This window comes from Columba livia, chromosome 9, assembly GCF_036013475.1.
Source record: "Columba livia isolate bColLiv1 breed racing homer chromosome 9, bColLiv1.pat.W.v2, whole genome shotgun sequence".
NCBI classification, from domain to species: domain Eukaryota; kingdom Metazoa; phylum Chordata; class Aves; order Columbiformes; family Columbidae; genus Columba; species Columba livia.
Window position 1 is genome coordinate 15,357,098 of NC_088610.1, and position 23,782 is coordinate 15,380,879.

General features: G+C 39.9%; 1 protein-coding gene across 2 annotated transcripts; it reads right to left on the bottom strand.

The window, feature by feature from the left end:
- Positions 1-1,238: 1,238 nt before the first annotated feature.
- On the bottom strand, positions 1,239-20,562 carry DIPK2A (divergent protein kinase domain 2A). 2 transcript variants are annotated; one of them, XM_065073954.1, is made up of 3 exons: positions 19,711-20,562; positions 6,440-6,743; positions 1,239-4,136 (listed from the first exon to the last, which is right to left on the bottom strand). In XM_065073954.1, exons 1-3 carry the CDS (start codon positions 20,362-20,364, stop codon positions 3,805-3,807), a joined length of 1,290 nt encoding a protein of 429 aa, XP_064930026.1. In that variant the 5' UTR covers positions 20,365-20,562; the 3' UTR covers positions 1,239-3,804. The 2 variants fall into 2 exon arrangements, with proteins under 2 accessions (XP_064930026.1, XP_064930027.1); XM_065073955.1 differs by lacking the exon at positions 19,711-20,562 and adding an exon at positions 19,460-19,655.
- Between the last annotated feature and the right edge of the window lie 3,220 nt (positions 20,563-23,782).

The window sequence follows — 23,782 nt, forward strand, 5'->3', positions numbered from 1 at the left end:
ACATCAGATCTTCAAACTGAAAAATACACTTCCCTAACAGAACATTCCTCTGATACTCACTAGACACACACATTTTGCAGAGGTTTCACAGTTCAGTCTACCCTAAACTCCAAATCACAGGCTTCAAACAACATAGACAACTAACAAATAAGCTTAGAAGTTAGTACTGAATTTAGACATGTCATATGGAAAACAAACAAAAAAAACCACACAAAAACCAAACAGGAATACATGAAGCACCATTGCTGGTTTCTACAAAAACAGTAGAGTGACTGTAGAGAACCAAAACATTTTGGTGCCTTTTAAAGATAGCCAAGGTCTCCACTCCAATAAATGTAAAGAAAATCACATTTAACCTAGTCTTTCTGGTAAATCAGAGTAGCACACAAAGCTTAACATATTTGAAGTGTCTCACAGAGAACATCTCACACTGAAGAAGTACCTGGTAAGAAAGTACCAGATACACCAAGTCTTGAAGTTTAAGGCAACCAGGATCAGACTATGCTACACTTGGGAAACTGTTGAAAGATGCAGCAGTTATTCATGCTGGTTTCTTCTTCAGATCGTAACAACCTTGACATCTGAGGCACACTGGTGAGCTTACAAGTTTCAGTCTACATGTTTGCAGTTCTTCCTGGAGGTGTAAATTGCAGCACCGGGAATGCAAGTTAAAAAAATAAATTAAAAAAATCAAGTGTTTTCAAGGCAAGTTGTTCCTATTCATTACACAGGCTCAGAACGTTAGAAGGTAACATATACTCTAGTAAAACTTCCGGATTTAGTTTCAAATGCAAACACCCACTGAAAAATCCAGATTAAAGAAGAAAGTCATTATGCATTTATATTATATTAACTGCTAGAATATTGTACTGAAGACAGAGTGGTACTAGCAATATAAATGACCACATACGAGGAAAAATAAGTTTCTCAAACAGTAGAGAAGATATCAACTTGTTTAATTTGAAAATATTTTCAAGTTAACAGAAAGATATGGCTTGATCAAGTTGTTTTTAAAAAAATAGTGTTACTTATGATAATCTGCAAAACAAAAATATTCCTGATAGATCACTCATACTGTGGATCAAAGCAGGCTACTAGAAAGAGAAAAAGAAGTTCCTGTCACTTTGGATGATGGTAAACTCTGCAACACTATAAAAACTAGTTCTACGTCTGTTGTAATGCATCCTAAACTAAGTGAAGCTTCAAAGACTTACTGATCTGCAAATGAGTATCTGAGATGAGGTTCTTAAAGTATTCTTTATTAATATCATTAAAAGTTGCAGAAACAACTTTCTTGTAATATAAAGGCACAGGGAGACAGTTTTGATAAAATATTCCAATCAAACAGTAACTTACAGTACAAAAGGACAATTGTAATGCACATACAAACCCCAAACATCTCATTCAAAAATATTTCACCATGTTCATCAATAATAATGGGCAATGATTAAAAATATAAATTGTTATTGTACAATAAATATCTGATAGGTGCAAACGGAACAAGATTTATTGCTCTCCACAGTGTTTTTCCCTGTAGTAGTTTGTTTTGTTTTTAAAGTTCCAAATTCCTTTTCTAATCAGCTTTAGTAACTTATTTCTCAGGGAACTAAACCCCAAACCAAATCTGATAGGACATCCTGACAGTTACAGAACTGCCTCGGCTTGTAACCAGAACTGGCAGTGTTTGTTTCTTCTACAACTTCGACAATCACACTCCACTCACTCATTGGGAAATATGGTAGATGTTTAAAAGTCAACTTTAGTGATAAGTCAAGGCTTTTATGGTAGGGTAGTATTAACTAGTCCGAGAGTTAGTCTATTTTGTTCAAATAGCTGGATTTTATGATGAAAAATAACACAAATCTTTTCTGACAGCTTGTGCCAGAGAAAGCATGTAAAATGGTTTTCAAATGACGGGAGGAGAGAAATGAAAACTGAAAGCTGCATTGGGCATTCTACCATCAGAAAAGGAGACAAGGGATTGAGAGCAAATTAAGACTATATAGGAAAAGAGGACTTAAAGTCAGAATTTTGTATTCTAAAGTATTCCTAATAGAGCTGTGTAAGAAATCAAAAAGCACTCTGCATCTGTATATGGCTCCACTTTTTGAGCTTTGAGAAAGAAGGTCCAGTCAGTGAGTTTGCCATCTCCCTCACCTTGCACTTGCAGCAATTTGGTAAAGCAGCAGTTCCCATCAGTCTTTTGATGCAGTATGAGCCATACAAACTCTGCTCTTGAAGGCAGCACTTACTGCCTTGGTCAGAAATCTTTTTAGCTTGCAGGAAATAGTGTATCAAACACACATTTAGGAAATATTAGTTTCCTTCATTACTGTTACAAGAACATGCATACATTTCCTAAATGTATCTTTTTATGAATGAGACATCAGGAAAGTGACGCATTAGAGTAGTTGGGGCGGGGGGGAAGAAGCAAGCTTTGAAAGCTTTGAAGTGAGTTTTTATAGCAGTAACTGAGGCTTTTATAAAAACTGTAGTTTACAAGAACAACTCCAGATTTACACAAACCTCAACAAGTCAATTTTAACTGCACTGGGAATAGTCAAACTTGGTTCATGTAAAGACGACTGGAGTGAATACACCTTAATCAATTTAGCTGGTAAACCAAAAGATGAATATTCAGTAAACTCCATTATACTTGAATTCCATAGAATTGGTACTGACGTAAAACAAACTGCTAACTTTCTAGACACTATTATTCAAATTAGTGTTTTTTTCTAGCATAAGCACGTAGTTTTAGAAGTTCTTGAGAGTAACCAAGGACTACTGAAATTTTGGGAATTATCAGCTTCACTACAGTATAGGATTTTTTCTTTACTATTTGTTTAGAAGCTAATAAACAAAACCATTTTCTTTGGTTTATGCTCAACTACACTGGACTAGTGTTTGTTTTTGTTTTTTTTTTTTATTTTAGTCAAAATTCTATCCCCAATTTAAATTCATACAGATCTTTTTATTGTAGTCTCTCTCCAACTCTAAAGTTATCTCTGTTAAAAATAAGAGTTTGCTCATACCATGATTTCCCGCTAAACAGTCATGTGTATATACTGGGATGAAGGGTAGAAGTTTTGTACAGTAATTACATTAAGTGATATTTCCAATGGTAGAACTACAAAATACATCAAATGAATGTTAGTTCAAATGACATTTGAGTTTACGATGATCTTAAAAAAAAACACACAATGTCTAAGCATAGTAAAACAGTGTGAAACCCCCTAAGATTAGACAGTAAATGTGGGAATCCTGCACTCACAGTAGGAATGTACTGCACAGCATTAACATGAAAGCCTGTTAAATTTGAAGCAATGCAGACAGCTAGATTTACCTGGATGTAAATGCCACTTCAAGGTGTTTAAACAAACACAAAAATGAGACAATGATGTCAGGAAAAAGGCCTTTAAAACAGGCCATCAGTCTAACTTGACTTTCCAAGTAAGAACATCAGCTTCACAAAACTGTGACACAAATGCAGTTTTATGTAAAGTACCCTTTGACACACAAGCTGTCAATGAAGCTCTCACAGTCTTTTTTGACCTGCTCCCTTTTAAACAGTTAGGGAGGAGAGTCAATAGTAGCTCAAGTTTTGATTCAGTAAGTACCTTGTCTGTTTGCAAAGGAACATTATAACACCATAAAATTATATTTTTATGGTATTTATAAAACTGATAAACTAGTTTCTTTTTTTTATTTTATTTTCTCTTTTTAATGCACAAGTTTAAAACTTCATTTTCTATGTGTCTCTGCAATAGTGTTTTAGCCAGTGTTGCAAATAATTTTCACTGTGGACTACCTCACATTGTTACTCAATTGTGCAAGGTATTCACGCAGTTCTTTTGCGGCTTGGAATCTACCGTATCGCTTCTTTGGGTTGGCACACTCATCCAGCAAGGCCTCAAGTCGGCCGTCTTTGGCAATTTCAGCTGGGGGGTCGTGAAGTAGTCCTCCAGAAGTGCCACGCCATGTGGCATGTCTTGATAAAAGGTTCTGACAAATAGCATAGTAATTGTGGTCCACAGTGACACGAGCACAAAGAATCTCTTTCGAGAAGGACAGACAAGCTTCTTTGTCACAGTCATCGAATTTGCTTTCATACCACACATCCCAGTTTTCAGGTTTATCTGTGAAATATAAGGAGATAGTAAAACAACAATAATTAAGTGAGAGACAGGAGGAAAGAACATGTGCATCTGAGTATAATCAGAAACTCAATACACAGCAACTATAAACCAACTTTGTTTAGGTAAACTTTTAAATGTTCTAGTGTAAGATTGCATCAGACAGTTTAATATACCATTCTGCTGAAATGGCCCTGGCAATACAGGAAAATAAGGGAAAGAAAGAAAGAGGGTAAAATAGCAAAGAAGGGGAAGCAGAAAAACCAGCACACTGAACACATTAAATCTACATGCACACACATACCCAGAGGAAAAAATGTAGCACAAACAAGTACAAGAGAATGACCCACAGCTGAAGTTGAGAGAAAAACAAACAAGCAACATGATTTATTTTAGCAACATAGATTTGGTTTCTCCAGTTGCCCTGGGAACTAACACTGGCAAGTGGCATACCAAAGAACAAAAATAACACTGCAAAGTAATTGCCATAAACTTCTGAAACATTATCTTCCAACCAACATGGTACTAAGAAAAAAATCCAAAAGAGCAAATGGCATTTACATCCATGTATAAACCCTTCTTTATATATATTAAAAACGTTATCAAAATTTGAAGGTGTAACTAGTGACCTTGCCAAAGCTGGTTTACAGAAAATACCTTACACAGTAATAATACATAAAAGGTTACTAAATATGAGATCTCCTGAATTATTACTATGTTTTGTTAGAGACCTTTCATCTTAAGTTTCTAGATTACTGCCAGCTTTGAGAAGATGTCTTTATCATGGAGACTCATAGTTTTAGCACTATGATATACACAGAAGAAATTATCTGTGTTTGGTAGTCTCTGAGCTGACTATGGGTCTATTCATGTATGGTGCACTGCAAGCCAGTGTAGAAAAAAAAGCGGACTGAAGGGTGACTGCCAAAACTATAAAATGTGAAGTAAAATTTGTACAACGAGCAGCAAACTCAAAAGGGGAAAAAAAAAAAGGCAGCAACAAAGGAGAATGGGAAAAAAGTACTTCAGCAAACTGAAATATGATATCCCACATAGAGTACAGTTAGATATTACTGTACAGTGCAATTGGACAGAATGTACATATTCAAATATCTAAATAGGCCTATTAATCACTCTGGACAAAGACTGTTCAAACAAACTTTCCAGAGGATTAATGAAATCAGTATTAAATGTCAAGTTTATATAAAGACTAAAAACTTTCTTGTGTCCTCATTTGTTTTGTGGTTTTAATTAATTGTCAGATTACAAATCATGCTGCAAAATCCTAGTTAGATCCAAATTAGTCTGGGAACTAAACAACAGATTTAAGCATGACACTTTCAGCATTCAGTTCAATTTTAATCTAGGGTCCCTCGGAACATATACTAAATTTAATACCAAAAAATATATTAAAAAAAAAAGAGAGAGGAGAGAGAAAAACAAAAAACAAACCAAACAACCAAACACCATACTTCCTTGTACAAAAATATGTGGATAGAAAACATAGTCTTAAAGTCAATTCAGCAGCACAGCATATGAAGTCTATTTGCAAAGCTTAAAAAAACCCTATTCACTCAAACTGGAGTCACCTGGCCTGCTGGCACTTCTGCAGAATCCAGGGTTTCACGTTCAGTGTCTCCAGCCCTCAGGTCTGTAAAGTTTTCCTTATAAGCTTAAAAGGAGTATAAATCCACATAATGCCACTTGGTTAAACATCTCTCCTGTTACCACTGCTTTGAGCTTTTACTGATGACAGAAAGATGAACGAATTTGCACTATTCCCATTTGGAGACAGGACTAAAATTACCCATTCCTTCCGTTCCATTATTACAACCAAGCCAGAGGCAGGCTATGTAACTAAGGCAAAGTGGGCAGTAGGAATGTCTTGTCATTCACAGAAAACAGAATGCCAAGACTTTGATGCCTGGAAAAGATGAAAGGAACCTCTCTACTGTAGCTAAGGCAGGCCAGACAGCCAGCCAGCCCATCTAGCTGTCCATCCATCTCTACAAACTCATCCAACATCCAGACCCTCTCCTCCCACCCTCACCTCCCCGTTTAAGCAGGATTACAAAGATTAAAAGTATACGTAAGTCACATTCAGGTAAACTCAACACTATAGAAATTGACAAATTGGTCAAGTTAATCAGTAGTCTAATTGCAGAAGAAAGCTAATTAGCTTGTTAATTAGTTGTCTAGCTATAAAGCCAACAAAATGGGTATTTAGCCACTACACATACTTTAAATACTGTGCTTGCAGAGAAAGCAAGAGACATGGGGTGAGGAGAGAGAAAGAAGAGACTTACTCTGTCTGATGAACCTTTTGTCTGCTACCAGAACGTTTTCTGCATCTACAATGATAACTTTCCCATCTCTCGGTCCAACTGCAAAGTTGTCAAAGCTGACATCAAGGAGGTAGAGGGCAAATTCAAAGTCATTATTTGTCAGCTGTTCAGCTATTTCCATTAATTGCCAGGCCAGATCCACTCGTTTTTCCCATGGTGCATTAAAGTAACTCCACAGCTCTTCTCCAACATAATTGACAGCCACCATTCTTCCGCATGCTCCTAAGTACTTTGCGAACGGCCAACCCTCATCAGACGGAAAACTCTGTAAATAAAAAGATTTTTAAAAATTTTCATTAATACATAACAGCTTAGATTTTAAAAGGCTGTTCAATAAAATTTAGGAGAAACACCTGCAAATACACAACATTGCCATATACTTCCAAGTTTTGAAGGGAAAGAATAAACAGCACAAAATGTATTTATGTGAGCATGAGGCCCTGCTCAACTAATAAAGGGAAAGAATTGGAGGACCTGAGATAATATACAATCAAAATCTAGCTTTCTATGTGCTATATATGCATTTATATATTCACATACATAATTCCACCAGCCATCTTTTCCTAATGGTGTTTTATACATGTCTGTTGTACTAATGCAAATATACTTCCCATCAAGATAATTTTGTATCTGATATATTTTATTAAAACCTACTTTTTTTAATAACATAAAGGAAAAAGCTTAAAAAAGTGGCACCTCCTTTTCTCCACGACCACACCCCCCTTCCCATTTTCCCCAGCTGACTGGGTGCCTTTGAGGATCCTCTCACTTGAAGAACTCTCACAGGAAGGATTACAGAACAGATTAAGACATTAAAAAAGCTCAGGGTTTCTTATGATTCTGGTATTCCTTAATTGCTACATACATACTCCGTGTGTTTATTACACATGGCCACATAACATTTTTACCAAAAGTAAAAATCTGTCTCAAATCGTAGCTTTCTTGGAAGTTAACATAAGAGACTGAACAGTAATAACATCCTACAAGCAATAAAAAACCCAAACAAACAAAACTCAACCACACCAGCATATTTTTCCTACTTCAGTTGTACTGAACATGCCCTAAGACCTCAATATGAACAGAGAAGCATTTTAAAAGTATCCTCCATACTATGTATCAGGAAGAAACCACAAAATTTTAAATTAAGAAGCTTCAAATGAGTAGAAGTTAGCACTCTCTAAGATTAGAATGTACACCAATTGTAACAATTAGGAGATACCACTATGTGGACATGCTCCTCCCCCGTGCACCACTTTGCTATGGTGTCACCAGAAACAACACCTAATCAGTTCTGCAATGATCATGTAGCAAAGGTTTTACCACACCTATGTCGAACAGCATGGTGGGTTTGAGTCTGAATGGAAACTTTATACCTCCTGAAATTCACGATAGCAGAAAACATTTATGGTAAATCAAGAAAAGATACACAGGAAGGAAATACATCACATAGAACAGAGCTGAACTACAAGACCAGTCAGGGAAGAGGTGTCCAGCACTCACCCATCTGTGTAAATATCCCACTTAAAAAAAAAAAAAATGGTTAGAGAAGTTAGAGTGCTTACATACCAAATCACTGCAGCTTTAGAACCCATACCTCCTCTACAACAATCCTTAATTTTACCTATGTCTGTGGTTCCTTTGATAACAAAGTTTTGACCATTTTATCTTAAGCACTAGGCATCAGCTGACAATAAGACAAGGTTAGAATACTGATGTTGGTCAGAAACACTAGCACCTCTGTCATACGTAAGGAACTGTAAGCCACATCTACTCCCAAGAATTAATACTTGTTATTGAAATGCAAACAGCAAAGTTAAGGCTATATTCAGTTCACACAATAAGGCTTCAAATATAGTATTAAAAAAAGCCCTGGGGAAAAAAAAAAAAAAAAAAAAAACCAAAACATATATTTGCTTAGATCATGATAATACAATAATATAAATGACAAATACACGCTCCAATCTTTACTCGCAGAACTCAAATATTTCACTAGTGCTTTTCCACATGAGCACACTCCCATGGCAGGAACTAAGTTTCATTCAAAAGACTACTAACTGGCCTCGACCCAAAAGGTCACTGGATCAATGAATACTTTAGTAATATCCAAGAGGAAAATTCTTATAGTTGTCTTCTCTACCTTTTTTAAAAGAGACTGCTGGTAAACACACAGAAAGAAAAGTGAAACAAGAACACTTGCTCAGCACTGCAACAATAGTTTCTCTTGGTTATATCAATTTTTCAGTATTTTACAACAGCTGCAGATTTCCAGAGGGAAAAAACAAAAGTCTGTGTAGAGATTGTCTCCATCTACTTTGGAGACTACCCCATTCTATGCTGATACCAGAGAACGTCACTCTAACACTTCATATGGCTCTCACTTTAAATCACCAGCACAGAACTGTAGAGTCTGCAGCTGAGCAAACCCGTTTCCCCTAACTACAGCACGGTCATTTCCATCCTTCTTCTACAGGCCTTTCAGAGAACAGATTCAAGATCGAAGTTTCTGCTCTGGAAGCATGCTCCTTGCTGACTTCTTCTGTGCCAGATGACCCACAGCCCTTCCTTGTTTTCATTATGTCAGGTGAGGAATGTTTATATATCTTTTCCCAGATATATATACCTGTCAAATAAGAAGGAATAGATGTACTTCTGATCACACAGCCAGCAAGAACCTGAAGTGCTTAATCCTCCAGCATAATCCTCCCGCCTTTACTAAGTTTTCATTTTGATAAAGAACATAAAGCTTAAGGCAACTATTATTACCAAAACCATAAAATATTTAAACAGCGCGTAAGCATCAGAGTAGACAGGATTACCACTTTAATTTTTCCGTTCTGAATACAAGCCTTATTATGTCAGGACATGCTGCTTAAAGTTATCTATTAGCTACTCTCATCAGGAAGATGAGCTTTCTGCTTTCCACAAGTGAAAGATGCCCACTTTTGCTTTTAAGTGGTTTTTGTTAAAAGGGCATTTGTTTAATAAAATCTGTTTAATTAAAGCATTTTATTAAATGTTATGGAGACCCTAACTGAGCCCATATCTAAATTGAAGGCTGAGTACCAGGTTAACCTGCACCCAGCTTCCAGCAGTCCTTGCTTGGAATACTTAAGAATATTGCAATTTGTTCATCTACAGTTTTAAAATTATTTAATATTTTAAATATAATTTTGAGACAGTAAAAATACCTATTTGTTTAAGTGTTAACGCTATTTGATTATTGGATCCTACTGAAGCTGAGCATCCATCTCAGACTATTCTGGCTCAGTATGTCCTCTATGGAATTTCAAGGACTCTTCGAAGTTTCTACATAGCCAATCTTGCCTACATGGTACATGTGAAGAAATCAAAATCATGTTTTATATATTCTGTTGACATAGTTTGTCATCTTTATAGCAAAAGCCATTAAGCTAACCTCTGACATGGCAAGTGCAGAAGACAATTTTAGGGGAAATAACTATGTTTACCATTGCAAAGAAAAACCTTTCTTGGTTGGTCCAAAGGACATCAGACCCATATTAATAACAGAATAGGTTCAAAGTTTTTGGGGTATCTAAGCATCTGTATTTCTACCCTATTTTGATCACCTGATCTACCCACATAGGTGAATCTGGTCATGAAAAATCCTGAGGATGATACAGAATTCATTTGATGGTTTTGAGACCAGCATGTAGGCCTCAGGGCAATTTATGAAGGTGGTAAATATGGACAAACATCCACTATTTTGAAGCAAGTCAAGTGATACGTTCCGCAGTTAAGAACTTGGTTTTTTAGCTTGTTCTGTGGTTAGCAAAATAACCTTCCAACAAATGAAGTGTGTTCTAATTCTGTGTTCATCACTTATTCTACAAACAGACCAATATAATGAAAACTCATGCCTGTGCATCAATGAATGCCACTAAACAGACTCCATGCACATTTATCATTTCTGATATCATTTTGATCCGTCCTGGATCAAAACAAACCAATAGCCAAACAGCTGTTGTCCATCAAATGAAATTAGTTATTTACAAAGGAACATGTCATTTCACTCAAAAAGAATCCAACAGGAGTTGGTGCTAATGCATAACCTCCAGAGAACTATGGGTAAGCAAAATTTTTTCATTCCAGTGAGAGGGGTCAAGGGGCATATGGGAAAATTCAAAGTACTACCTACCAGCATCTACCAGGAAAAAGACATAAAGCTTAGTATTGGGGAAGTCCAAACGTGTGTACCTGTACCCATGCAAGTCTACTTTATCCATATATTATAAAAACAAATTTATATTTTAAAATTGAGAAAATTTACTCTGATTACATTTTCTGTTAAACAGAAGTTTAACTGATTTCACCAACTGTGCATAACATTTTCATATTGCTGCATTTTATTAGCACTCAATGCAATATATTCAATTCAAGTGCTACAGTAATGATACCTAAATATTTGTATTTAAATATTACTTTGGACCACACCACTCCTTTTATTTTTCACTCTTCTCCTTTCCAGTCCTGCTCTGCTTATAACTTTGCCTCCCTTTACAAATACAAATTCAACCACAAACAGCTGAACCTGGCAAAGGCCATGCTATCGTGGAAGCGAAGGTGTCCATCTCTCCTAGCACACCAAGCACACTCACTTCAATCCCCTCCTTCACATCATGAGGAAAGCAATGCAGCTGGTACTTGCTGGGCTGGTGTTGTTGGATCAGCAGCCTGATCCAGCTCACCACATCGCTGCATCATGCTGGTACGGACAAAATAAAGGGAGAAGTCCTGAACAGGCAGGTGCAGAAGAGAGGAAAGCAGCTGAGAGGACATTGCTTTCTAGCAGCAGCAGGGATTTATGTAATGGATTAAACTAATTTTGAATGTACAGAGTCCATCACAATGGTACACTGATCCTCAAAACACATCTATTCTGCTTCCTGCATTGTGTGCACGAATTTCATTCCACACAAGAAATTCTAGGAGCAGTTTGGTTTATTAAGAAGTGAATATCCTTAACATTACTGGTAAAATATCTGCATGCCATACTGTAACACAAATATATTTATAACTCTATGGCAATAAAAGGATCTTTTGACAACAGGAGTGCAGGGAATCCTGCCAACATCTGTACATGTACAAACAACATCTCTGTTTTGGCTCCCTTCCAACTGGCATGTAACAGCCACATCTACACTTCATTACCCAAGTCAGGAGCCGAAGAAGGGGATAAAAATATGTACAAGTGCCTCATTCAGCAGTTTCATGTTCACTCAGTGAATTTGATAAGAATATTAATTGAAGTGCAGATCTGTTGTCTTTGCAAGGACAGATTTGTAACTTTGTGTACTACTCTATTTTGAAAGCGTTTTTCTACATGTAATTGCAGCTAACTGAACACGAGGATTTTGGTTTTCTTCCTCTATTAAAATTTTGAAAGCCAGTAAGACATGAACACACACTTCTACAGTCATTAAACATGTTTTACATAATCAACTTGCGTTTAGAAACAAAAATATATTAATATCTGTCAAAAATCTCTGATTTCTGTAGAGCAATGCATAATACAGTTTTTATTTTACTTCTCAAATTATTAGTAGCATAAATATTTTATTAGATAATTGTCAAATGCACATTTTTAAATCTTCAAGTAGCATATTCAAGTACAAAATTAAGATAAAAACTAAGCTCTTGTTCAAAACCACAAACTGCTATCTGACAAAAGCATCTGCAATTCTGATGCACCCACTGACATTTTATCTGTGAATATACACAGAAATGCCATGGAAACCACTAACAATTAAGCTTTTAAAAGTGTTTTAAAATATAGTAATGCATATGAAAAACTACAAATAGGTAGCTTAGGAAGTTTTTCCTCATTAAAATTGTTACCTTTTTCTATTCACACAGAAATATGTACAATCTTCTAACAGCAAGACGGAAAACAGTAAATACAACAAAAACGTCTGCTACCTCTATTCCCAGTGACACATACATAAAAAAAAAATATTACTTGCCTTAATTAGCACAGCTACAAGATATCTCTCTAAGTAAGGCTTAAAAACCTAAGCCCACCCTGTCAAAGGGACAAAGGTCACTTTGTTCCTGCAAGAATGATACTGCATTTATGTCTTTAAAAAGAATACACTGTAGTCTCAGAATAAATATTGAGAATTAGTAGGGTGAATTTATCATTTCACTGAAGCATGAAACACACTATCAGTGCATTTGTCTTCCTCACTTCCATCTGTCTAAACACGAGAAGATACACAAATCTGCCACTGCTTTTGAATGTTCAGAGCTGTGAATTAGATGATGCAGTAAAGACTCAGCAGCTTGAAGGAGATAAGGTCTATTGTAGTCTGCAATAACACAAACCCTCTTTGAATTAAACACTTAAAAGGATATTAGTTTATCACAACCAAGCACACAATTCATCCTAATAATCAAGTCCAAAAAAGGCCAAAAGTTTAAGTAATGGCTGACGTCTTTGAGCTGCTGTACCACAGTACTGTTAAAAAAAAAGATGCTTTTCATTTTCAAAACTACCCTGAAACATGCTACGTCACTACCAATTTTTGTATGAAATGAATTCCACCCCCCCAAAAAAACCCAAAACAAAGAAACAAAGAGTTCACCTTAAATACAATAGAAATAAAAAACATATGCAAAACAGAGTGGGACTTGTCTTCCCATTCCTTATGATCCTGAAGACCTTGATGGCAAAATTACACTCTTTGTGACGCCTTCACTAAAATCATCCTACTAAACTGTGCCCAGGCACAAACTGGCATGGCAAGTAGAATTTAAATAATGGGCTTTTCCTCAAAAGGAAAAAAAATCGCTCTCTCTCACAGAGTACTGTTGGTTCTACAGTGTAAACAGAAGTAGCACTTGCATTAGTCACCAAGGCAAATAAGTGAAGCTCTGGAGCCATGCAGGCATGGAGATCAGATTTTACAATGAAACTTTTCAGATCAAAGAAGGTTAAAAGCACAGCCCAAAAGCAGTTGCCCTCTTCCAATCTGCATTCTAGAAGATACATATTCAAATGTATTTGCAAAAGCTAGTGAGTATAATGAAGAAAATTTCATTCTCAATTATATGCCAATTTACTTGACATTCAACTAAAACTCCCACAGAAGTTAAGCATGTACATATATAGCCTACACAGAGTGAAAAGCAGATTTCATTGAATATTCTAAATATTAGTATTCCCAATGAAATTACATTTCCTTCATTTGACTTTTGTCCAGTTTCAATCAAATCAGTGAAATATTCTTGTAACATGAGGCTACTCCATTTTATTCCAACAAAACAATGATTTTTTTGTTTCTTTTTAAAAACATGCACAATGGAAATTCTGGGAGAGACAACAAATTAATCTCCTTTCTCCACAATGCTAGAAGTATGTAGAACAGGAATCAAGAAAAACTAAAGCCTGACTTTAACATCTAAAATTTAAATCCTTTGTTTTCTGAATTATCTTTTCTACAGGTGTCAGCTGACAGTATTTGTATGAGCCAGGACTTAAATAGTATTATACGAGTCCACTAGAGGACGTATCAGGTAGTGCTGATAACCACCTTAAATCCACCACTTGATATATAGCATAGGAATTATATATCAGAAATGCCAAATTCAGAAACGAAGCAAGCTTAAAAGGCACCAAGTATTAAAACTAGATGGCATTCTACCAGTGTATTTAGACTAGAACTACAGAAAATAGCCTATGAGTAGAACAACGTGCGTGACTTTTTTTTTTTTTAAAAAGAGAGACATCCCAAGCAAGAAAAGTACCCATTTACTTCTCACCGAGTTATGCATGGATCAGGAAAATAATTCTGTAAAACATTTGGCTAAATTGCTACTTTGAGTGAATTCAGCACAAGAAATTGTTTCAAAGAGATCACAGTTAATGTCTTAATGTATGTTTACCAGATGGCAGTTATTGTTCTTCCCATAACAAAACCAAACAGAAACCTCATTGATGACATGAAGAAAAACCAGAAGAATTTTAGGTTCTGTGGCAACAGACTGCTCATGCACAGTAATTATACCAGGAATACAGATACAGCAGTTGGTTTTGTTTGGGGTTTATTTGTTTGGTTGGGGTTTTGTTTGTTTTGGTCTGGTTTTTTTTCCTTTAGTTTTGTTTATTTATTTTTTCCCACTAGGAATAACAATGATTAGAAGTTGCGAGATGAATAAAGCCATTAAGCTTAAGTATTTAGAAAACTAAATATATATCTGAGAAAAGGCAATGATTTACACAATCTGGTAAAAATGCAGAAATACTGTTGTGGTATTGGAATTTTTCTTAGAGTTGGACGAACTAAAGTCTTTCAGACTTGTAATTTGCATACAAGATACAAATGTTCACCACCATTCTTTGAAGAATCTCCATTCTAGACAGGTTGTCAAAAAGCTACAGGTCAAGACAAAGTTGCATTAATGCACTCTGGGTAGAATTCACAGACACCTTGTACAGTTTGGGAAAAAAAGTAAAAGCACATTACTTGCAAGCATTTTATTTACTTCAATTTTAATAGCAAAGTTTGTGTGCCAACTTCAAGTTTGCTTTGAAAACAAAGCAAATGCGCTGTCATTTGAATAGTGCATCTGGCGATACTGGGCACCAGTGCAACAGCCAGCACTGAGTATTGCAAGACCAGCTCTAGATGCACTTTTGCTACTACCTTTAATAAAACCTATGTTTCAGTTTTGATGGGACAGATGTAAACTGTCTTTTCAGCCAAATATAGCATCTTAGGAGAAATACAACCACTTTACTGAAAAACACAGTTTTCTTATCTAGAAGCAATTTCTTACTTCAGCAGAAGTGAGCTATATTGTAGTTTCCTTAATTCCCAGAACAAGGAGTTCTCCTCTTCACCCTGTTTTTCAGGGCATTGTTGGGTTTGGGGGTTTTTTCGTGTTTAAGTACATAACTTAAAACTCAGCCCACAGGCCTTCATGTGTTAGACAACAAGCAGTCACAGTGGCACAACGGCAGCAGCTGGAAAACTAAGACAACCGCACTGGCTCCAAATAGGAAATCTGGAGTCTGATAGGGACTAGTGCAGGAGCTCTATGGAAAATAAGAGCTATGTCTAGAAAAAACTTAACTATTCCCCAAACCTTTCTGTTCAACTGCCTTGGTTTTGAAAAGAATCTGGTTAGGAACTGGGGAATGAAAGAAGAGTCAAAGACTGAACAACAACCTTAGCCTGTATGGAAATTAACCACAGGCAGCAGACATTTTTCATTCTATAACAGCAAGTTTAAGTTTCTATTTGCTAATGAAAATAACAATTACTCATGTTTCTTCATAAAGTTAAATAACATTCATTATTTAAGCACACACCATGGTTAAAAAAATGAAGAAAGTTTCTCCAGTAGAGTTATTTAAAAAAAACAACCTACAAGGTGGGTGGTTTATAAAAAGTCATGGGGCGAGAATAAATCTACTTACATCCACGCTGGTTCTCTGAATTCTGCAAGAAGTGAATATTCACACTGTACTCAGTCTGTAACCCAATTTATTTTTAAAATTTTGCTATTTTTTCACATGGCAACTTTGGCTGACCTATCTTTGCAAGTGTTTGACGCACATAGTCATTACATTCAATTATGAATCAGATGCCATGCAGAGATCCTGTCCTCCAGGTGATTCCTATTTAAAAAATCTGTTATCCATTAAATGAGTCGAAGGGCACAGCAGCAAGTTTTTTCTTGCTTTTGTCCAAATAAGCTGTTTGTGTTTATATAAAATATCAGTTTAGATGTAGCAAATTTTGCTTACTGATCACAACTCATTTTACTAAAAAGTATTTGCCTTTATTGCAGGAAAGGGCTAGAAAGATGAAGGAGAAAACCCAAACCTATCAGAAGTTCAATCTTAAACATTTACATTTCAAGTTAAAAAATTCTTTCCTCAACCCTCATGTACAAGTTGTTTCATTCAAATGTGAATTCAGATCAAAATGTGAGAGGATTTAATTACTGACTAGATTAGTGAGATTCTACAAAAGTAAAAATAATATTTTAATACCCAGAAAACATGTAAGTTGTGCCAAATAATAATGCAGATATCCTTCTGTTTGCTTCATGAAGTGGCAAAAGGGGCTGAATTCTTCACTGAGTACACCTACGCGACTGTTTAACAAATGTGGATAAAGAAGCTATAAAAAAAAGATAGATATTGAATTAGCATTACAATAAGTAATCTAAATAAAACTGTGCTGGTATACTACTGTTCAGAGACTTGTAACAAAAGTCTATCATGCTATGGGATAGAGCCCCATCTGAAAACTTCCTGCAGCAAAGGCTGTCAGTTAGTTGTAACAATATGCAGCTTGTACGCAATGCCACTTTAGGAATAATCCATACTCCAAATAAGCTTCAAGCTAAAATCCTGATCTCTGATAAAAAGTCTTACAGTCCAGAAATTACTAGCTCTAGTAGATTATTACAGTGAATTTTCTATTATAAAGCAAAGATCAAGCTTTAAATTCAGTGCCTATTCACATTTGACTGCTCCTATAACTTAAAACCACAGAACTTCAATGCATGAAACACTGAGAATTTAGAAGTTATCTCTGCTTCTAAGCCAAAAATGTTACTCATCATAGTGTTTAAACAGTCACATGAGTGTTTCATGAAAAGCTCAAAGCAAAAACTAGCAATACTTTTCCTTGTACCTTCCAGTGGCAGACAGCATCAGTTAAATGCATCAGTTTTATTTATTTATTTAAAATTAACATTTGAATCTTCACATGACCTCACGCAGGTTTCCTTTCTTGGAAGCAGCTCATTTTCAGAACAAGCCTACGAGTCTCATTCCTGTGCTAATATCTGCCCTCATCAATACTGCAGAAACTATACCATGAGATGTTTTACACATCTTATCTATAAATACAAGCAAACTTCTCAGTAGTTGGTTACCACTTCTGGAAAGTAACTTCACTTCTATTAAAGAGTGCCTTGCATCTCACTGTTGCAATAGCCACATAACACAGGATTATCTGTTCCTTACATGTTTCTCAGGTTGAGAACAGAAAGGTACGTGACACGTTATGCACATGAGAAAAGCTCATTCAGATAAGATATTTCGTGCTCGACTGAGGGAAGGTATTCAAGCATTCAGTACCCATTACCAAAGTTGAGGAATACTCTTCTGGAAACTACATTGAGTGTTTAAACACACAAAGCTGGCCTGAAGTTCCCCAGAAATATTTTCCAGTATATACCTATTCATCAAAATTTAAAAGACCCTGCAAGACACTTGACCTGGTAAGAGATGACAGACAACTTTGCCACTCTCTGCACTGGTAAAGGCTGCCTCACTTCCCACCAATTTGACTGCTCTGCTCTCAGCAGCACCTTTGCCAAGATAAATGGTGAGCAAAGTGCTTAAGTTCACCTTCAAAGATTTCCACCTCTTCAACAGATTTGCTTGACAGCCTCAGGGCTCATCCACAGCTTACCAAGAAGCTGACAGGGATCAAGACTCTTACCTCAACCAGTGCTGCCCACGGCCTTTGATCCATCCCACAATAGTACACACAACTGTGTCACACCCTTTGTCTGTAAAGCATTTATCAGCCCTGCAAATTACGAAGGAACTGTAATACAAAGCTGCTTTCTGACCATTTAGGTCTAGGCTCGGTATGCGTGAACCAGTGTTTAAACTCAAAACTCTAAGTTGTATGAAATGCAGCCAAAACAAACTGATTCTCAAAGAATTTCCAACTATATTCAGCAAAACAGTTTTCATTTTCTTACCGAAGTGGACTTTCCTTTTTCACTGTGCTCAGAAGTAACTTTACAGTAAAATGGAAAAGACACACTGTACCCTAAGTTTGAGAAGCAAACTGGAAACTTTGAAAACAAAACCCAAGAGCTGTATTTACATCTAGAGACTGAGGGCAGAAGGCATATTACCCCAAAACATATTTTTAATTAAGTAGTGTTCATAAATGCGTTCTCTATAAATTAATCAGTAGGTGAATTTGCTAGAGGGTAAAGCCTGCAGCACTGCTCTTTAAGCATTAGATATTTCTTGGTCTCTTACTAGAGAAACAGCAGATCTTTACAATTGTAATCATGCTGTGATGCTTTCAAACATATTTGCAAGTATTCTTTTTATCATACACTGGATAAAAGCAAGGACAGACCAGTACTTAGACAAAACAATTCTGAGTCCAAACTTACACACTAAAGGCATTCATGGAGTTCCCTCAGTAGTGTAAAGAGCCTAAATGCAAGGATACAATCTAAATAGATATGCAATAGAGGCAACTGAGTGGTGCTACACAATAGAACCGTTTGCTACAAATTTTTCACCTAAAAATTGACATTACATGTTAAAGCACAAATTTCTGTTCTGCGTGCATAACCAGTCCTCCTAATTAAAGAAGATAAAATATGTAACTGCTTAAAAGACTACACTGTTCATTTATTTGTTGCTCCATTTTCAGGCTACGAAATACCTATTTCTAATTGTTACCAAAAGAAAAACAAGGATTTTATATAGGTCACGTAAGAGCACGACATGGCACGAAGTCAGTTTTCGAAGAGGAAAGCACAACAGCATTACAGTAAAGACTCTACCCGCTAACTATTAAACCAGACCCTAAGAAACTAATCAGAGATTCCCATAGCTGCCTTAGGAATATATGTGTTATGGGAGATGCTGTAGGATTAAAGCCTAACACTTAATTGTAAGAAAAGCATAATCCACCAGAAAGCGTCTGCCTTACAGCGTGCCACCCTGTCTGCCTCCTGCACCACAGCTGCCTGCTCGCACCCTTGCACACCCAGCAGAAAGGCAGGAAGGATGGACAACGAGTTAAAGCCCTCAGGTGCAGCAGCGCCGACGAGGAAGCCAAATCGCGAAAACAGACAAAAGTCTTTAAGGAAGAGCGAAAAACTATGAAACCGAGTGAGATACAGAGATGACTCCTGCCCAGAGTGGGCATCAGAGACCCTCTTCCCAGCTCGCCCAGCCGGTACCTTCACACGGGTCACTGTTAGGGCAAAGCCCGAGAGGAGGACCCCGGCGTCTCGCCGCTGTTTGAGGCCAGCCTACAGCAGCGCTGCTCGCCCGGCGCGGCGGCCAAGGAGACCCCGGCCGCGGCGGGGGAAGGGGCGGAGGGGCCAGGGTGGGCGCTCGGCCGTGACCGGGCGTCGAGCGCGGGCGCCGCCGGCCCCCGCCCAGCACCACGGAGAGCAGGCGGGGCGGGCGCCCATCCGGGCGCGCTCACCTGCAGCACCAGCGGCTCGGGGTTGAAGGCGAGGGTGATGAGCAGCTGCATGCGCTCCGAGTCCTTCAGGTTGCGCAGCAGGAAGCTGCCCGAGTCCTTGGTCTCGGCGTAGCGGCGGACCAGGCGGTCGAGCAGGCGCTGCGAGGGGCAGTGCACCAGGTCCGACCAGCCCTCCACGGCGTCCGGGGTGAGGAGGCGCACGTCGCCGTTGAGGCTGGCGAACTCGGTGGCGTGCAGGGCCTGCAGGAGGTCGCAGCGGCCCCTGCCGGTGGCGCGGCGACAGATCTTGGTGTCGATGTCGGCGAGCTCCTGCGCGGAGCCCAGGCGCTTGAGCACGACGCGGCGGCTGCCCTCGCGGGGCTCGCCGTAGCGCGCGAAGTAGACGTTCTTGACGTTGAAGAAGTCGAAGAGGCGCAGGCGGCCCCAGCTCTCCAGCCGCAGCTGCCCGTTCAGGAACTTGCGGCACCAGCTGGTGCCCCAGCAGGCCGGGCACTTATTGAGCTGCAGGAAGCGCCGCTCCGACAGCTCGTTGCGCTGCAGCGAGGCCAGCAGCGAGTGCGTGTTCAGCACCAGCGCCGCCGCCAGGCTGCCCAGCACCGCCAGCTTCACGTAGCGGTACAACCGCCCCAACTTCAGCGACACCAGCCGCAGCATCGTCCCGGACGGGCCCGAGCCGGGCCCCCCCGCCCTCCGCCGCGCTCGCTCCCCGCCCCGGCCGCGCCGCGGCTCCGGCACCAATAAACTCTTCGCCTCGCCGCTCGCCCGATAAAAGGCGGCCAAGTTACTGAGGGGACGGCGGGGAGGGGGAGACGAGGGGAGGCGGGGAGGCGCCAGCAGCCCGCCGGCCCGGCCGGCCCCGCCCCCGGGGGAGGGGCACGGGCTCTGCCGCCACCGCCGCTCCCGCCGCCGCGGAGGTGGGCGCGAGCCGCCCGCCCCCCCCCCGAGGCACCTCCTCCTCCCGCCGCTGCCCCCGCCTACCCAGGGCGGGGCCTCGCGCGAGCGCCGTCTGCCGCGGCGGTTGGCTGCACGTGATGCGGCGTGGTCGCGTGCGGCCCGCCCCACCTCGGAGGCGGAGGGAGGGGCCGCCACGCGCGCGGGGTGGGAGCGAGGAGGGCGGGGCTCGGGGAGGTCCGTGTGCGCGCGCTGAAAAGGGGGCGGGGCGAGAGGCGGGCACGCGGGCGGGGCGTCGTGGGGCGGGGCGTCGCGTCCTTCCCGCCTCCTCGACCCCGGCCGCGCCGGACTCTCGCGCCGCCTGGGTCTGGGTGGGGGGTCAGCAGCCGTCGCCGCCATGTTGGCGGCTCCCGCCCCGTGGCCCCGGGCAGGGGCGCTCTCGGGCTGCCAGCGGGAGGCGGCTGCCTAAAGCCGGCCCGGGCCAGCGGTGCTGCACGACCGGCGGGACTGCTGGCAGTGCGGCTTCCATCACCCCGTGCGGCCCTACCCGCCCTCAGCGCCCGCCGCAGCCAGCCCCGCACAGCGCGGGGGGCGCGAGCCCCCCCCAGGGGTGTCCGCGGCGGCACGGCCGCTGTGGCTGTGGGGGCGCGGCGGGACCGGTCCCGCGCGGCTCAGACCTGCCGCACAGCGGCTGCCGGCGGACACGCACCGCGGGTGCCCGGGACGCCCAGGATCCGGCCTGCCGCCTGCGGGAGAGGCTGGCCGCAGCCCTGCCCGCCGCGCCCTGCGCACCGTGCTTCCCATCTGAAAGAGGCGCACAGCTGAAGTCCGTGCGAATCACCCCGTACAACTCTGCAGTTTACAAACAAGCCTTACAGTCACCCGGCTGCATAAACCGGTTTGGTTTGCTGGGGCCGTGGGACGGGTTTAGCAGTCTCAGGTTCCAGCTGGCACGGGCAGTTCGTGTGCTTGCCGGTGTCTCGGTTTTCCGTGGGACCGCGACAGCGTGTCCAGAGACGCGTCCGTCCCACCGCCGTGTGGAGGGAGAGACGTGCCGCCTGCAGCGCCCGCTCCGCTCAGCCGCGCTCCGCAGCCTGCACTCCTTCCATCCGCGTTAGCTGGCCACAGTTTAAGAACCGTTCTGTAAAACTAACACAGAACAGAGAAAGAAAGCGATTAAGAATGAAAAACAACAAAACCAAAACAACAACCGAAAAAAAAAACCCAACCACACACAAGTGGAACTCTCAATTCGTTCAACACTGCCTTTCTAAAAGTGAGCCTGGCCTCTCCCTACTTAGACAACCTTCATATTGCTTGTTCTGTCTCAATAGTGCAGCACAGATATGATCGTTGGGGTAAGAAATGTAGCAGACTGGATAATTTCCAGTTATTTCATTTGCATGATAGATAAATGTAAGTATTTAGTATCTAGCATATTGGAAGTACATGTCTTTTTTACATTAGCATGTACTTATCTCCCTATGTACTGCATTTTCACATTTATATGTATAAAAACAGCTTAAAGAATCCATCATACTGAGAATTTGTTACTGTTGAATGTGTACAGTGAACTCGCACCTCTGAGTGTTTATCAGGCATGACCACATCTCATTCAATGTGCGTTGTTAAATGCTGCTGGTAGAGTCAAAACATCCAATCGGCAACTTCTAGTCTGCAAACCACTGGTTTTATTAAAACATAAATACTTATACATAACAAATAAGTGTATGTAACCTTCCTTAACTCAAGTCTTAATTTGTGGACACACTGCTTGGTGCCACATTTCAAATAATAATAATAGATGCTGATAGATGAACAGATTTTTTCTGGATATAAACTCCAAACTCACAAGCCAAACAAGTTTGGTCTTACGTTGGTACTCTTTTTTTTCATCTAACAATATTTAATCTGTAACTTATGAAGTCACTAACAAATCCAAATATAAACAAATATATTGAATTATTGTTTATTTTCTACATTGTGTATTTCTCAAGCTTTCTCATTTGTTCTGAATATGAACAGAATAATCTTTACTAGATAAAACCACCATTTTAAAGTACAAAGAATCTTTTAAATAGTTTAACTAATATGCTTTTCCAACAACACTGGCGTGTTCTTAAAGCATTTGACATTGCAAATCCATAAACAAATAAATAAATCTGCTGTTTCTAAGCAGATCAGTAAGCTTGTTCTGAGTTACATAAAAGTTGCTATTATTTCAGGTTTCATTGGTATTCATTGGAGACTTTGGGGGTTTCTGAGGGATTGAGGACGGTGGAGACTGCCTTTTTAGACAACATGGCTGTAATTTGGTTTCACAGATTTACAAATTTTACTAAAAGAAACAAAGACTGAAAGGAAGATGCAACTAACTCAATTTGGAAGACTGAAAAGTGAAAAAAAGATCTTGGAAGAGTTTGTAAGTAAAAGCAAAGCAGGTGCAGGGAAAGGCAAAATAAAACAAAAGCTGCTCTACAATTATTGCAATACATTTCCTGTTTTTCTAGAGTTGTGCTCTTCTGACTAAGTTTCAAAATAAACTACAGTAGTTTTCCTGTGAAGACTTCATTATATATGGCAGTGTCATTCATAAAGATTCCAGTGACTGGAATGAAAACACAGAGCATCAGTGGAGTGCAAGTGCATGGAGTCTCTGACATACAGCAGGTTAGTTCAGTTGCAGAGGGCTGCTCTGCAGTAGCTTAGCAATAGGGTCTCAGTTTGCTGTAATGAAGTGTCATTCTAACTGTTACCTATTATTGCTGGCTCCATATATCAATTTTTTAAAATCTCCCATAACAATGTTGTTGGAGTTAGACACAGACCTTTAATATAATTGGACATCATATATTCCCAAAGTTTTCAGAGGCATCAAGAGGCTTCATGGAAATAACAGACTGTATGGCTACAGAGATGTCTTGCACAAGATTAAGTTATCTAGTATATTGATTTAAAAGAAGGCTTGACCAGATCCAGCCTTTTCTCTCCATAACGAGAAAGCAAGCAACCACCCAGAATTTAAACAATTTAGAATGAAAAGGTAATCCAGCAGCTCTGTGTAAAGGTTCGATAACAGACTCTGGCTTACTAGGACACTTGACACTGAGCTCTTCTATTTCAAACTGCAGAATGATCAGCTGTCCCAAATGACAGCTATCTCAAAATCCTTGCAGATACT

Excerpts from the sequence above, each read along its gene's own strand:
- DIPK2A (XM_065073954.1), bottom strand. The coding sequence starts at position 20,364 with ATGCTGCGGCTGGTGTCGCTGAAGTTGGGGCGGTTGTACCGCTACGTG. Across the intron at positions 6,744-19,710 it reads CCGAGCCGCTGGTGCTGCAG|AGTTTTCCGTCTGATGAGGG; the intron begins GTGAGCGCGCCC and ends TTTTATTTACAG. Across the intron at positions 4,137-6,439 it reads CAAAAGGTTCATCAGACAGA|ATAAACCTGAAAACTGGGAT; the intron begins GTAAGTCTCTTC and ends TATATTTCACAG.